General features: G+C 39.3%; 1 protein-coding gene across 2 annotated transcripts in view; it reads right to left on the reverse strand.

Annotated features, from left to right (window-relative positions):
* Positions 1–15974, reverse strand: part of begain (brain-enriched guanylate kinase-associated) — a 56960-nt gene that overhangs the window by 28654 nt on the left and 12332 nt on the right. The window contains exons 1-3 of one of the 2 annotated variants that reach the window (XM_005723863.1): positions 6982–7161; positions 4875–5036; positions 441–507 (exon numbers count right to left, since the gene is read on the reverse strand). In XM_005723863.1, the coding sequence (XP_005723920.1) occupies positions 441–507; positions 4875–5036; positions 6982–7052 (300 nt within the window). In that variant the 5' untranslated portion in view covers positions 7053–7161. Of the gene's footprint in view, positions 1–440; positions 508–4874; positions 5037–6981; positions 7162–15974 lie in introns of those variants that run through there. The other variant, XM_005723862.1, reaches the window with a different exon arrangement.

A 15974-nucleotide genomic window follows, 5' to 3' on the forward strand; every position in this document is an offset into this window, starting at 1 on the left:
CACATCACCTAATATGCTTAATTGGTAGTAGGCTTTCGAGCCTATACAGCTTGGAGTAAGACAACATGCATGAAGAGGATGATGTGGACAAAATATTCATTTGCCTAATAATTCTGCACTCCCTGTATGTAGCCCATGATGTAAAATTAATTTGACGTGTTCGGCTTACCAAATAACTTTTCATAACTGTACAGACTGTGAAATGAAATGACATAGTTTTAATGTCCATATGGAAAACATCAAGAACACTGTGATGTTTTCCAACACAATAAAGAATACCTTCCACCATGATTTACAAAACAAAATAAGATTTTAGTGGCACTTGTACTATATGTAACCTTATGTAACTGGATGCTTCAGTGTCAATGAAAGATACAGTTACGCAAGGTTTTTAAAAAAATAAAAAAAAACTTGCAAAAACTTCAGCAGGGGATTCTTACCGCCCTGTGCATCTTGTCCTCCAAATCCTGGTTGATCCTCTGAAGAGCTGCATAGCTACTCTGGATCCTGCAAAAAAAAAAAAAAACGAACGGAGAAGTTAACGCACTTAAAAATGCAAACTGCACAATATGACGAGTAAAGAGTGTTTTACTGTTCGTAAACCAAAACAAGCAGCGGTGATCAGCACATAAATTTAGAGGAATAAAACATTTACAACATCAGCGCTGACAGAAAGTCTCAGATGGGATTTGCAGGATATCTTAAGTTCTTACTTAGACTTAAGGATCACTGTGGTTATAAATCTGCTGAACTAAAATGCCACAAAAAGGGCTGATGATATGTTTAAGTGCAACACCAGGGGAATCTAACACATAAAAAGTGGGCACAAAAAACTTTTACATCCATAAATATTATATGAAAAGAATAAGGAAGCATGACTATGACTTTATAGTTAAATACCACATAAGTTTTTTCCTCCCTTTTAAATTCTGTTTCTTCATTTTCTGTAGTTTTTATCATTTTGTTATTTTCCCTTACTGATAATATTAGTATTTATTATCGGTTTTGCTCTTAAGTAGACCATTGCATTAGCTTAATGCTTAATGTAACATGCCCCTGATTTTATATTTGTTAACTTATTCCTCTTATTTTATCCTGTCACCTCTCAGCTCTGTATTACATTTTCCCATTAGCTCTCAGGCCAAAGAGAGTGTTGATAAACTAGCATTTATGGCGCCATTAAGCAGACAGATTTGGAGACTGTGGGCAGTAGAGATCAGAGGCAAAGACAGATCATAAAACAAAGGTCTGGAAGAGATTTGACAAGCTAAAGAGGGAGCATAAATGGGAATGACTGAGTAGAGCTGACAGAGAGTGGCTCACACCATAGTGAATAAATAACTGTACTAAAACCTGCCATAATAAGGGAACACTGAGCACTGTTACTCATATTAAAGGTGCATGAACAAACTGAGCTTTTCTATGAAGTAAAATTGTGCAACTTGCGAAATATGACTGGCATGCATTGTATCAGGAGTGTTGAAGGACTTCAGGCCACCTAGGCACAGTTTATCAAGACATTTAAGTTAATCAAAGTACCACCTAAGTCACTGGATGGGTCGTCAGTGTCGCCTACGGGCTCCCCCATGGCTGGCTGCCAGAGCTCTGGCTCTGCGACTGGTTCCCAGAAATGACTTGACTACATTGACATCTGCCCTGGAGCTTGCGTTGTGGGGGAGCTGGCCCCCATGAACTGTTGCATCTGTTGGTCCCCAGTGGACAGGCCTGTCCCTGGGACTATGTTTTCTGGTCTATTTTGATCTCTCCATGTGGACATGATTTCTCCCCAGTGCTTCCTAGTTTAGTTATTTGCCTTTTTAGCACTTGTTTTTTTGGTTTAATTCGTTTTCTTTCGTGTCCAATCTGTCTTAGTACTATCTCTGTTCCCAGTATGTAGTTGGTTCCTTGTCTTGTATTTCTTGAGCTAAGTGTCTGACACACGCTGTGCCCCCTTCCTCATGTGTCAATTCCATTGAATTCAGTCAATTCATGTGTATATTATTGTTCTGTTTACTTAATATATTTACTAGGTATGTATGTTTTTAAAGGGATGCCAAATGCTGTCATTTTTCTGTAAAGCAAATTTACCTTGCCTTTGGGTATAAATAAAGTTACCTTACCTTACCTTACCTTACCTAATTCTCTTCCTGTTTCCTAAATAAATGGCTCGTCTTTACTTAACTTGTATTTGCCTATGCATATCTGCACTTGGGTTTCCACATTCCTTGAATCCCGACACACATATGACATGCCAACTCCTCAGATCATGACACATTCACTTTACTTTAATGATTAATATTCACTATTTGAATAAGTAAACCTTTGATTTTTTTATATTTCAGCTGCATTTTACTCACTTTTATAGGTTCATGTTTACTGAACTGAAGAATCTTCAGTAAACATGTCCATCAACACTTCATCAGGTACACTGCAATAAAATGTTTATTAAACTAACAAACACTAAAACTAAGGTTTTTCTTTCCTCTACATTTTTTATTTAATTTGAGTTAATTTTCCCAGTTCACAAAATCGTTAGTTTTTTCAAAAGTCTTATTGAAATTTTTAATTAGTTATTTAATTAAAATATCAAGTTTTAGTTTTTAGTTTACTTTCCATTAAATACAATAGCCTTATATCAGATGCTTTAGAACAGGCTCATTCTGAATCAATACTGGCGTTTGTACACTAATTTTCTAATGTATTTTTTTCTATTTTTATTGTTTTCTAATATAGCTCTACTTCACATTTTTCTTCCTGTCCCTTTTGCTGCTGTAACAAGTGGATTTCCCCAGTGTGGCATTAAATAAAGTCTGTGTCTATGTCATGAAGTCATGTCATAAAAGTTTGGACTCATCCAATATGGACTTAATTACTATAATGATGGATAGGCAGTGCTGGGGAGTAACGGAATAGATGTACCAGCTTTACGTATTTAAAATACAAAATATGTTTATATTAAGACTCGACTGTACACCGTGTTCATGTTTTCCTCTGAAACAATAAGTTCCATTGGAGCAGCCTTTCAACGCCTCTCTCTGTCTCACGCTAGCAAAGTTGACCCAGACAACGACGTAAAGCTAGTTTTCGGGTATGAGCCCGACACAAACCCGACGTATTAGCCAGAGGTCCCTTTACTACAGTTCGGAGCCGCGAACCTGTTTTATATACGCGTGGAATAGTTTTCTATATGAAATCACTGCAAAAAGTGCAGCCTTACATAATGTCCACCCTACTGTTACTCATTTTATATTAAGATTTAAAAATTTAGTAGGTATTGGTATGGCGAGTAACCTTCAGTAATAGTAATAAATCACACAGCAATAGTACATTTATGCAGTTGTAAAAAGCATGATAATATATTAAGTAATCCAAAGTATTCAGAATACGTTACTCTTATTGAGTAACGTAACGGAATATGTTACAAAATATATTTTGGGGCATGTATTCTGTAATCTGTAGTGGAATATATTTTAAAAGTAACCTTCCCAATAGGACGGTGTCTATTTTGGGAAACTCAGAGTTGCATCCTTGATTTTTGATGATGTAGTTCTTCTGGCTTCATTTATGTGCCTCTAGCATCCACTGGAGCTGTTCCAAGTGAGGATGTACTGGCAGATTGCTGCAACATCAACAGCACTGTGGGCATTGTACTGGATTGCTGTAGTTAAGAGAGAGCTTACCTTCACCTATGGTCATGAGCCCTTGGTAACAACCAAAAGAATGCAATCATAAAGCAAGTCAAGATGCTTTCCCTCTTTATGGTGGCTGAGTTCAGTCTTAGCAAAATGGTAAGGGACTGGATAATCCTGGAGTAAAGTCCCTATTTGTGTTGTTAGGGTATTTGTTTGGAGGTTTTCCAGGTTCTCCCATACCTGCTGAAGAACTCCCATTCCACAGCATCCCAAAGGTACTCTATCGGACTGTTCATTGCATCTAGGTGACTGTGCAAGTCATTTAGATGCAATGAACTCACTGTCATGTTCAAGAAACCAATTTGAGATAATCTGAGCTTTGTGAAATTGTATATTATCCTGCTGGAAGCAGCCATCAGAAGATGGATACACTGTGGTCATAAAGTGGTGGTAATAAAGCTGTGGTGTTTAAATAATGGTTATGAGAATACTGCGGGGGCCCAAAGTGTGCCAGGAAAATATTCCAGACACCATTACCCCACCATCAGCATGAACTGTTGACACAAAGTAGGATGGATCGATGTGTTTATGCTGTTAATGCCAAATTCTAAACCCACTCTTTGAATGTTGCAGTACTCAAGACTCATCAGACTACGCAACACTTTTCCAGTCTTCTGTTGTCCAGTTTTGGTGAGCAGGGTGAATTGCAGTCTCAGTTTCCTGTTGTTGCCTGATAGGAATGGCGCCTTGAGTAGTGTGGTCTTATGCTGCTGTAGCCAATCTGCTTCAGTCTTTAACATTCTTGGTTGTTACTACTGGTTATTTGAGTTACCGTTGCTTTCCTATCAGTTCAAAGCTATTTGGCCATTTCATTCAGACTTCTGTGAGATGTTCTGAATACCATGCTAAGCCTGTTGCCACCACCACCTAAGTAAAAAGCAGAAGAGGATGACGGGGTGGTGTTCAAACCACCTGCGAGAAGTCTTTTAAAATACTGGAAAAGACCCAGATAATTGACTGACAAAGAATTAAAAAGCAACAGAAATGTATAAAAGTGAAAACTGTAAATATGTAGACTCAATATGATTTATCTAAACCGTATTCATTTTCTCAATAAAACTTGCTTCCTACGTCCCCAAAATTGCCCTTCTTAAGCTAAAACCAGGAAATGAAAGTTGTGCCACAAAATGCATAAATAAAAAGGCAGCCATCTCATAAAGCCATGCACATGAACAAACACACCTGCGCAGCTTCTCTGTAAATTTCTCCAGTTCCTCCTGGGCCCGGCGCAGCTCTGTCTCGAGGTACTGCCGAGTGGAGTCAAACTCAGTTTCCACCATCTCTAGTTTGTGGGTGGTGTACGACAGGCGCTTACGTAAGTCATCCTTGTGGTCGTGAAATGAGCTGAACAGATAGCAGAGAGCGTTTAGAGAAAAGGAAAGAAGAAGATAAAGTCGCACAATAGTGGTGCACTTTTATTTCTGTCAGTTTGTCAGATTCAACAAGCCAAGCACAGAATGCTAGAAAAAACAGAGACAAGCTGAAAAGGCATTATGTGTTAGTGTGAGAGGGAGGGAAAAGGGTGAAGTGTAGCTGGAGTGTAATTCAGTTTGGGGTCAGAGAGGTCCCAGGCAGGGGGATAGCAGGGAGGCCGATGGGGAGGAGTAGATGGATGGAGGAGGACTACTAATCATTTCCCATTCACAAAAAAGGAGTAGAACTGGGAAAGGAGCTCCCATTGGTATAATGGTGAATTTTTATTCTTTCACCATCAAATGTGTGAAAGAATTGAAAAAGAGTTTTGCCCCTGGTCTTGGACCACTGGTGATTCATAGAAGAAGGGGCGAAAATACAGAATGAAACACAACTTTGTGTACGAGAAGGCTTTAAAAGAAAGATGGCATGAGAGAGAATGAGAGGCCAAAAGAGCACTGTTTCAACACCATCCCTGTCAACAACACCAGGCAGGAAGAAATACTTTGGTTGTGTGTTTGATGCAGTTTTGCGCATTAACAATGAAAACACGCCGACAGGACTGACTGTGGGAATGGATATGGTAGTGGAAGGCTATAAAGATTGGGAGCAGGAGCCATGTGCGCTCTGGGGGATTTAGCATTGTGCCAAACTGATGGATACTTGGCTCATGGAGAGGTTTGATGGCTCGGCCTAACCATCCAGCAGGCGCAATGACTGCATCTTCCAAGTTCACCTCGGTTCTAACCCTCAAGCTAATCTGACACTAAAGTTGGAGTGTCCATAGTAACTTAGAGGCTATGCCATGTAAATGGGTGGTGCAATAGGCTAGCCTTCACGTCTGTGTCCTCAGTTGAGAATCTGCACTAATTAAGCCTTTATAAAGTCATAAGAGGTAATCTTATATGCATGGGACCTTATGCTAGGTACTGTGAACGTTTTTTTTCTCTTCTAGTCTTGATCATATGCTAAACCGAGGTCAGCAAAGGTCTAAGAATTGCATTTTGAGATGGAGTTAGTAACATGTTTAAAACCAGTTTAAAATCTTTCAGCACATTTTAAAGGAACTGGTCTAAGTCCTCCTGGGTACTTTGTCTTCGTGATATTGAGCCCATGATGGAAAGGCCAATCACACTTCTCTTTAATTTCTGCAGACACTTTCACCTGGGACAGTGTGGTTTGAATACCATGTCAGCACTCACTTTTGTTGATGCTGTGGTAGACGAAAGTGAATACAGACATAAAACTGCTCTAGGTCCCCCCCTCCTCGCAGTTTTAATCCTCGGACACGGTGTCTGCAGGCTTACTCTGTGTAGGGACGTAAACAAGTGTATTATACAAAATGTGATGCTACCCTTCAAGTTTGGAATCAGAGCCAGAATGCTTTTAGCTTATAAACACTAGAGGAACGGTCAAACAGTTCGCTTGCACCTCCAGCAGCTAAACACAACACTTCTTGCTTGTTTACAAAGACAGAAACAGAGACGTTCGCTGGATAGTTTATTTTATCTGTTCAATATCCCGATGCAGGTTTGCCCTCCTAAGTGATTTTGCAACACAATCTTTACACAAGCTTCAAGTAATGTTGTTAAAAAAATACATGGCAAGGAGCCCCAAACCTTTTGCTGGTGTCCTCTGTTTTTGGTCCAAAGCAGAGCGCCATTAAACTAGATTTAAATGTCAGCCAACACATGAAGGGATGTGATGATGAGCAATGGCAATGAATAGATACAACGCTATGTTTTTAATGGCTTTTTAATGGTTATAACCTCCCAATGAGAATCCATTTCCACCAGTTAAAATGAATGAAATGGATTCATCAATGATGCGGTCGATGTTTAGATTCTGAATAACTCTGCTGACTGACTTGTCTTACCTCCTTTTTTGATGTTTGCAACCGTTTCTCTGGGTTTTGAGAGCAGTTTTGCCAATATATATCTTTTTCATATTTTTCTCTGTGCTCCGGCTCTCATGTGTGTGTAGTTGGTGCTGCTTCTGCTGCTCCTGGTCGTCTGAATGCTGAAGCCAAGTTTGAACTATAACCGCAAACCGACAGTCAAAGCTTTAAGTCTTGCCTGGGGAGGCAGATAGCAGTTGGCTATCTGTGATGACCCTGGCAAAAGAGCAGAGAAAAACAGCTTTGAAGTCCCACAGATTTAGCAGCACATTTAGTTGCGTTAACTCCAGAGAGAAACAGAGATTTTATGCGTGTTCAGAAAATGAGCTTGTTTGGTACGAGAGAGAGAGCAGAGCTGACGGATCAATGAGATAAGTTCGATAGCAAGGAAACTTGAAAAATATTGAGAAGTGTGATTTATTGCACCTCCAGTTTAACTTTCATTACACAATCAGCGCACAAAGCTCTTTGTGATGTATGCTATCATTTCACAAGCCAAAAAACATATATGCATCATGTGAATTTCTAAAAATAATACTAAAACCAACACTAGTTAAAGAAAACTGCAACACTGAATTACATCATTTTAGCTGCATGTTCGTCCTTTGCTTCCTTCTCGCTCTTGTTGTCAACAATTAAATGCAGTCAATACAAAGAGACGCTAAGTTATTGACTAGCTGAACGCAAAAGGTTATTCCCCAATAAATCAGGGTTATGATGAATGCGTGTGTGATTCTACTTCCATCGCTCATCATCGCTCTGCGTTGCTGGGGCTTGAACTCGAGTCTGCTGCGCTGTAAGAACTTAATAACCTGCCACTGGCAAGCATGAAATGTCAAAATAAACCTTTCAAGGTGTGAGCATATCTCTCTTTATGCAGCTGTGTTTGGTGAGACCTGCTGATATTACTCCAGCTGCACATACACAAAAACAAAATATAAAAATGCTGCTACTAAAGGAAGCTCCATTAAAAGTAAACTACAGCCTATTTTCTAAAGTCGATTATTTAGTTATGCATATCTTTCGGTGCTCTGTTCAGCAACAGCAACCCTGCTTACTTTTCAAGATTCAACACATCACTTAGTCCACATCTTTAAATTTCTTCATTTTTTATTACATTTATTCTTGTGATTTTACAAAAGAAATGTTTGAAAAAGAAACAATGTAGTAGAAATAACTGGGAGCCTAAAATATAATCAGATTTAACACAAATCCCATTACTATGCAATGCACAGTAACATTATGATGCTGACGTCTCTTTTTTCCCATAACACCTGCAGTGACCTACAAGCCATTTTTAAATTCTAAAATGAATTTAATAAACAAACAAACTGGCATTTAACTGTAGCTTTTCTTACCTATCACACAGTACTGTGCAAAAGTCTTGAGCCACACATCATTTCTTTATATTTTGCTAGGGAAATGCGTGCAGGAATTTACTGAAACGTGTGCAGAGTGGCAAACACCACTGGCTGAAATGCCAACTCCTCCAAACATTCAGACAATAATTTGGATTGACTGATTTTCCGTCCAGTTCTTGAGTAATTTTGCATAACTCGGCCTTTCCTCGCTGTTTTCCTTTTTTAATAATGGCTTTTTAAAATAAATTTCTGAATTCAACAAACAGTACGAGGATCAGCTGCAGGGCCAGATGCATTTCTCAGGTCCTTGTCTGATCAGGTCAGATAGTTTTTTAGGCCTGGCACTTCTTTTATGCACCCAGTTAAGGACCCCGTGCACACCATGCTGAGATATGGCAATATTTCAGCTAATAGGCCTTTGAAGCACTTTGTGAGTGCAAAAATACAATTAAATTACTATCAAATTGGTGTTCTGGTGATCTTAATCTAGATTCAACTGAAGAAATTTGGAACACATTATGCAACAGACTGCTGTGAACAAAGTGCTTTAAGATATAATTTGAAATGGGTTCTTTGTTGTCTTTCACGTGTAGACACAACCTTGATTCTTCTCTTGTTTTCGAGCCCTTTGTTATGTTTGAATGCCTTATAGCCCCTTAACGATGCCCTACCATAATTATAATAATTTATATAATTAATATCACCATTTGTAACCAGAGTGCCAACCTCACAGTGAGTCTATATATTTCCCTTTTAAACCAAAAATGTCCCATACTTAAGAGCCATGCATGAATAAAGACATAAATAATGACACCAGCACAACTTATTTCAGTACACACAGAATGGTAAGGTAGCACTCTTACGACAAACTGGATTGAATGTTTTGTCACCAATTCTAATGGCACCATGACTTAAGCTATTAATTTTAATCTCTGTTTAGTAATGGCTCAGGAAACAATGGCGGTTTCTGGAAACACTGTTAATACGGCTGCTAGAGCCATTTTCTTATCTGCAACGCACAGAGGGAGAGAGACAGAAGACAGAAATAGTTGCTGAATTTGTAAGTAAGTGCGGCTGTGTAGAATCTGTCCTGACATACACAAATGCACCTACACATGCTCCTCCCTGAAGTGTGTACAAGGTACTGTACCCTTGCTGTATCGTATCACGTCCCCCATGGGGATAAGCTGCAGATCTTGGTGCCTCTGGTGTTGTTTGGTAAGGTAAACACTATCCACATGAAGAAACAAATCTAAGTCCTCAGAGCACCTTGTCACAGGCTTACTGCTGTTTTCACACTTTCACAACTCCAAAAAGCACTGATATGTAAATCAAACACAGTCTACTTTTTTCCAGCCTTGCCACATAAGTATTAAGTGAGCTCTATAGTGTGGATGGAAACATAAGTAAACCCTGTTTACCTGAAATACTTTCCCAGACTGCTGCAACTTGTCACAATCATCAGACAATGCACACTACAGGGAGTACAACAAATGGTTGTTGTAATGCTGCAGACTATAACCTACTTCAGGCAGACATCTTCCACCTACTCTGACTCTCTACTTTTTCTCCTTAATGAGAATGGCTCGGCTAGCAGTTTAATCCAGAAAAACAACCTACCGTAATGCAAAACCAGTAAAAGGTCACAACCAGCCAGCATCCATCTTGGATTCACAACAGAGAGGCCTAATAATGCTTGCGGGTTGATTTACTTGTAATGAGCCACAGGAGTTGAGTGAGGTAGAGCTACTGCCTGCCACATATACTATTCACAGGGAGCAAATAAAGGCATTAAACTTTCATGGTCACAGTGCCAACTCTCCTGAAGTCTAATGTTAAATCGAACCCTTCATTTTATAGCTTGAAATGGGTCTTTGTTGTTAATTTTGTTGCTCAATGATGATACCAGGCAAACAGCTTAGCTATATTAAACCTTTTAATGAAGTCCTCCTAATAACAGAGTTTTTTGTCACTGCTTTCTAGAATCAGAGAAAATGTCACTGCTTTATTAGCAGCTGCAGAAATAATTGTTTATTATCACATACTGGTTAAAAAAAAATAAAGACTGTCTATATTTTTCTTCATTAATTTGCTAGTCATGCTTGGGGACATCATATTTGAAGAATGATTGTATAGTACATAATGTATGGATAAGAATTTACTGAAATGGCAGATTCATCTATTAAAAAGCTTTCCCTATTATGTTATTACATAAATCGATCATCCTAAACATTAAAACCAGGGTGACTTGAATGCCACTGATCATGGCATTACTATGTAATGATTCAAAAATTTGGAATCCTCAAATACTTCTTAGAAATGCTGTTGCAAATCAAGGATGCTCCCATTGCACTGGAGATTCCCCCGTTCAGTTTTATGGAAAATGCAACACAAAACTGGTCAGGAATGGCCTCAAATTACTGAGACGGCAATTTATCTCAGCTTTTGCTGGATGCACATGAGCCCCCAAGGGATCCATTGCCACATGACGCAACAGCTCTCCCCAAGAGGTTCCATGTCTGTGCTCCACAAGCCACTGTTAGATAAATGGTGTATGCTGTTAACTGTGCTGCTATTTTTTCCAGTGGTTACAACTGCACCACATTCTTATGGATAAAAATTTTATTAATATTGCCTTTTTTGCTTAAAAATGCCTTACATAAATATATGGTTAATAATTCTGGTAGGAAGGTTCCAACAATAAAACACAAGCTGTAAAAAATAAAAAAATGTCTAACCAACAACTGCTCCGCCCAGAGGTATTAGATTCAAACAGACCAAACAGAAGATGAAATGTTGATAATTAGAAACCTTTCTTCAAGTATTTTTTCCCACTGGTATTACGTACCACATCGGTTGAGGCTTAACTCGACAAGCGCGAGTTGTGCATTTCCTCTGATGCAAGACTCCAGAAATATGGCAGTCTCTTGTGCATGCTCCACTACCAGCGGCCAGAAAAACAGCTCTGTGGATTAAGCCACCGGAGCAATGTTGATGATGACTAGTCAACATAATTTGCTGCCTGAAGACAAGAACTGCAACTGAGGAGTAATCCACATACTGTTTGTCGCCTCTTAATTTCTATCTACATATCAAAAGGGACTTAACCTTAAGTGGGTAACAACTTTGATAAAAGCTTCCAGTTACAGTTTCATTTAGGCAACTAAAATCTAAGAGGTGAACTAAATTATACAGAAATGTTGATGGGAGCACACTAATTAATTGCACTTTTGACTGCAGTATAATCTAGGACCTGTTAAAAGTACAAACACCTGATATTGCAGTTGGAAGTAATGTCAAGCATAGTTCAAGGCTGCAGAGCTAATACCTTTTTTCTACAGTACAAGCTCCTGAGGATAAATTAACTGATAACAAATAGGTTCCCTTGCTGTGTTATGACTCATCAAATTTTCTCAAGCTCCTTTACAGGTCCTTGGCCCTTTAAATGGTATATCAGTCATACCAATAAAGTTTTATTTGCGGGAGTCAACGTTTGTGAATGTACACCTAACGAGCTTCAGAGGAAGCAAGCTTTCGATTCTGACTATTTGAAGGGAGATTTCACATTATCCCTGATCTGATCACATCAGGGGGCCACAGCATGAGTAACTGGAGACATTCATTCCCACATAACTGGTGTGTTTGTATGTGTTGTGTAGTTCAGTGCTGGTGTGGGAAACTGTTCTTTAGTGCATTTGTGGTTAAGATTACATGAATGATCGTTCAATTATCGTCACATGATTAGTGCTTTCATTTTCTCAGTTTCCCAATAAATATGTCAATACCAACTCACTGAACCAATCAGTGTCTTTAAACTAAGTGGCATAAAAGTCATTTTGCCTCAGTGTAGGATCATCACGCATCAGAGAGATTTCAAGGTGATGTACAAAGAGTTATTTACAACCCCACTTTTAATTTGCTCCTGCCAAACTACACTCCTCATAATCCAATCTACATTTACTTTGCTATTGTGCAATATAACTTTTTATTACTGAACCACCACCTGGCACACAGGAAAGCATGACTGCTCTAACCTGAGCAAAGCTAAGCAGCAGGTTAGGGTCAGTTTACAGACAGCAAAATTTGATATTATAAGGTTAAAGAGACAGTATAGCTCGAGTTGCACTGGGATCTCCTGCAGCTCATATAAGTTTATGGTGATATTAAATTGCTTCTCTAATTGTTTCTTTTTGCTATTTGACCCCAAGATGATTGATAAAAAACTATGTAAGCTGGGGAGTGTCTTCACTGAAGGTTATGGTAAGAAAAAGGTTGAGTGGGTTAGGGTTAGGGTGGTGATAAAAATATATCTCCTTTCTGACTTTCAGTTTAATATCTTGATATAGTCTAACAACAGTAAAATTAGAAACTGACTTTCACTCCTATGACAACAGAATTTCGAGAGGGATTATTTTTCGGCTTTGTCTTGTGTCACCACGAGTGGCATGTAGTGACTTTCACAGAAAGGTGAGTAGCGACGATAATGGTTAAATTGGGCCATAATAAAACACAGATACAGTCTCGTGCATCTTTCTGCACTCCTTCCTGAAGAACTGTTTAATGTCATTATTTGTACATCATCAGTATATTTACTATTAGCTGACAATGATGAATAGGGTCCAGGATGAGACAATGAACATCCAAGAATACATTGGGAAGATGGCCCCAACTGACCGAGTGCTCAGTGAATACCTCAGGCAGCAGAAACCCAAGAAAGAGGAGGGAGACGAGGAACCATCATGGAAGGACAGGCCCCTGCACGGTATGTACCACCGGCAGCTAGAGAAGGTGGCTGATATCCAGAAATCCTACCAGTGGCTGGACAAAGCTGGACTGAAAGACAGCAGAGAGGCACTAATCATGGCAGCACAAGAACAAGCTCTGAGTACAAGATCCATAGAGGCTGGGGTCTATCACACCAGGCAAGACCCCAGGTGCAGGCTGTGTAAAGATGCCCCAGAGACAATCCAGCACATAACAGCAGGGTGCAAGATGCTAGCAGGCAAGGCATACATGGAACGCCATAACCAAGTGGCCGGCATAGTGTACAGGAACACCTGTGCCAAGTATAACCTGGAAGTCCCGAGATCAAAATGGGAGATGCCCCCAAGGGTGGTGGAGAATGACCGAGCTAAGATCCTGTGGGACTTCCAGATACAGACGGACAAAATGGTGGTGGCTAACCAACCGGACATAGTGGTGGTAGACAAACAGAAGCAGACGGCCGTAGTGATCGATGTAGCGGTTCCGAATGACAGCAATATCAGGAAGAAGGAACACGAGAAGCTGGAGAAATACCAAGGGCTCAGAGAAGAGCTCGAGAGGATGTGAAGGGTGAAGGTAACGGTGGTCCCCGTGGTAATCAGAGCACTAGGTGCGGTGACTCCCAAGCTAGGCGAGTGGCTCCAGCAGATCCCGGGAAAAACATCGGAAATCTCTGTCCAGAAGAGCGCAGTCCTGGGAACAGCTAAGATACTGCGCAGGACCCTCAAGCTCCCAGGCCTCTGGTAGAGGACCCGAGCTTGAAGGATAAACCGCCCGCATATATATATATAATTATACCTTAATTTACAAAACAATATTAGATATTAAATAATATTGTATAAATAAAATCACAGCTGAAATAAAAAGCTTGTGCACTGTGTGACATATTTACCTGTCAACATGTGCATAGACGATAAAAAGATGAATGAAAAATAAAAATGATCTCTTAGCAATATTGTTTAAACATTGTTTGGTCATTTGAGATGTTACTCTGTTGGAGTCTGCACCTGTTCACATTGCCTGTTTTAATAAACTGGACATGGCAGAAAATGACATCCACTCTCCATTATCATCAAGGCTGATGTACTAAAGAAGTTATTAAAAAATATTAACAATACACTCCAGCTCGATTTCAACGATACTGTTGTAAAGTGGGGGTTAATCCTGCTTCCAGAGACAATAATTGACTGCGGCCTAAAACAGCAATGATGTAAAGGATGGATGTAAGCAGGCATGAGAGGATCTTTATGATAGAATACTGTTTGAGATGAAATCACTTTCAGTTTCAGTTCTCCAGGCAAGCACTGCTCCCCTTACTTGCCCTGATGGAATGCCATTGCATTATACTGCAACTATTTCAATATGGAAACGACTTCTAACTAAATAAAATATAAATTAAAATGATTCAGAGCTGTCAGACTTCTTTTTAGGAGCCTTACAAAAAACCCCTATAAATATTCCTACTGAGTGTCAAAGTTGATTTCTGCAGCGTCTTATTTCATTTGCATCAGGCTGGTGACTGTGATATCTTGTTAGAATTTTGGCATATAGAAATTTTGGGCATGAATGTTATTTGCATGGTTTGTACCCTTTGCAAATGATGGAGCAGCTGTGATTGGCTGATAGAGAGGACCGCCCTCACTCCTGTGTGGAAAGACCAACCCTAATCTGATCATCAGTCACTGCAGATTAGGGTTGGTCTAGCAGTTAGAACTTGGAGTCAACAAGGCTGGAAAACACACAGAGAAGATCATTTTCACATATTCACTAACTCTCAAATTGATAATCTCAATAAATGGAACAAGACGTTTCCTTCCCTGTTTGGAGATTAACAGATATGAGTAAAAGACGAGTGACGTGCTGAACACAATGCTGCAGAAAAGCAGAAAATGGTCATGCTAAAGTTATCAAAGCAAACAGTTTTCTAAACTGTGGTTTAGAAATCTACTGTGGTGGATTATTTATTCATTTTTTTAAACTAACAGCATTTTGTTGCAGTTTGATATTATTTCTTACTAGAGTTAAATGGTAATGGTAAACTAGCCAAACAGCGCAAAGTCGAAGGAAGATTTAACTCTGTCATTTTTTATTTCAAATTTTATTTATATATCATCAAATGACAACAGCAGTCATCTCAAGGCAGGTGGAGACCCTATAATAATACATAGAAAATCAAATCAAAAAATCTCATTTCCAATTAAATTCACAGCAATTGTTTCAACCCCAACTTTCAGGTATTGTTGTGCCTGTTTTTTCCCAGTCATGTTTTGAACAGATCCAAGTCTTTCTCATAGTGACCACCAGTTTCATAATTTTTGTGCTTCTCAACAGTTCTATAAAAGCTCAGCAATTAATATCAAAGCCAAAAATATAGTCTAAGGGAGAAGTTTTCTGGAAAGGCTGCATGCCCTAGAGAGGCTTTAAATCAAAATTCCTCCTCTATTCACCGGCTTTCATGAATTCATCTGAGTGCTACTTTTCTCCTGGTTTAATCTGTGAAGACTGAAAATGAGAATAGATTTACATACAACAGAGAGGATTTGAAGCCTGGACAATGTGCAAAAGGTAGAGCAGAGGCACTTGCAGTAACACAGAGGTAGGCACAGTATAACACACTGCACTTAAAAGAATACTTTCAAGATGTGTGAGGTTTTTCTTCTGGGCAAAGGATGAAAAGATTTTCAATGTCTGCTCAAGATTAATAAGACATTAATATAGACCTTGACCAAAGAATATAGCAAGACCAACAAAAAACCTATTTGCTACAAAAGCTTCTGGGCAGCAACCCGGACAAAGTAATAGCATCCAGATCCATCAGGTCAAATGAAGTTCAAGTCACCTATAATT

This window comes from Pundamilia nyererei, unplaced genomic scaffold, assembly GCF_000239375.1.
Source record: "Pundamilia nyererei isolate P.nyererei 1_Seehausen unplaced genomic scaffold, PunNye1.0 scaffold00010, whole genome shotgun sequence".
Classification (NCBI taxonomy): domain Eukaryota; kingdom Metazoa; phylum Chordata; class Actinopteri; order Cichliformes; family Cichlidae; genus Pundamilia; species Pundamilia nyererei.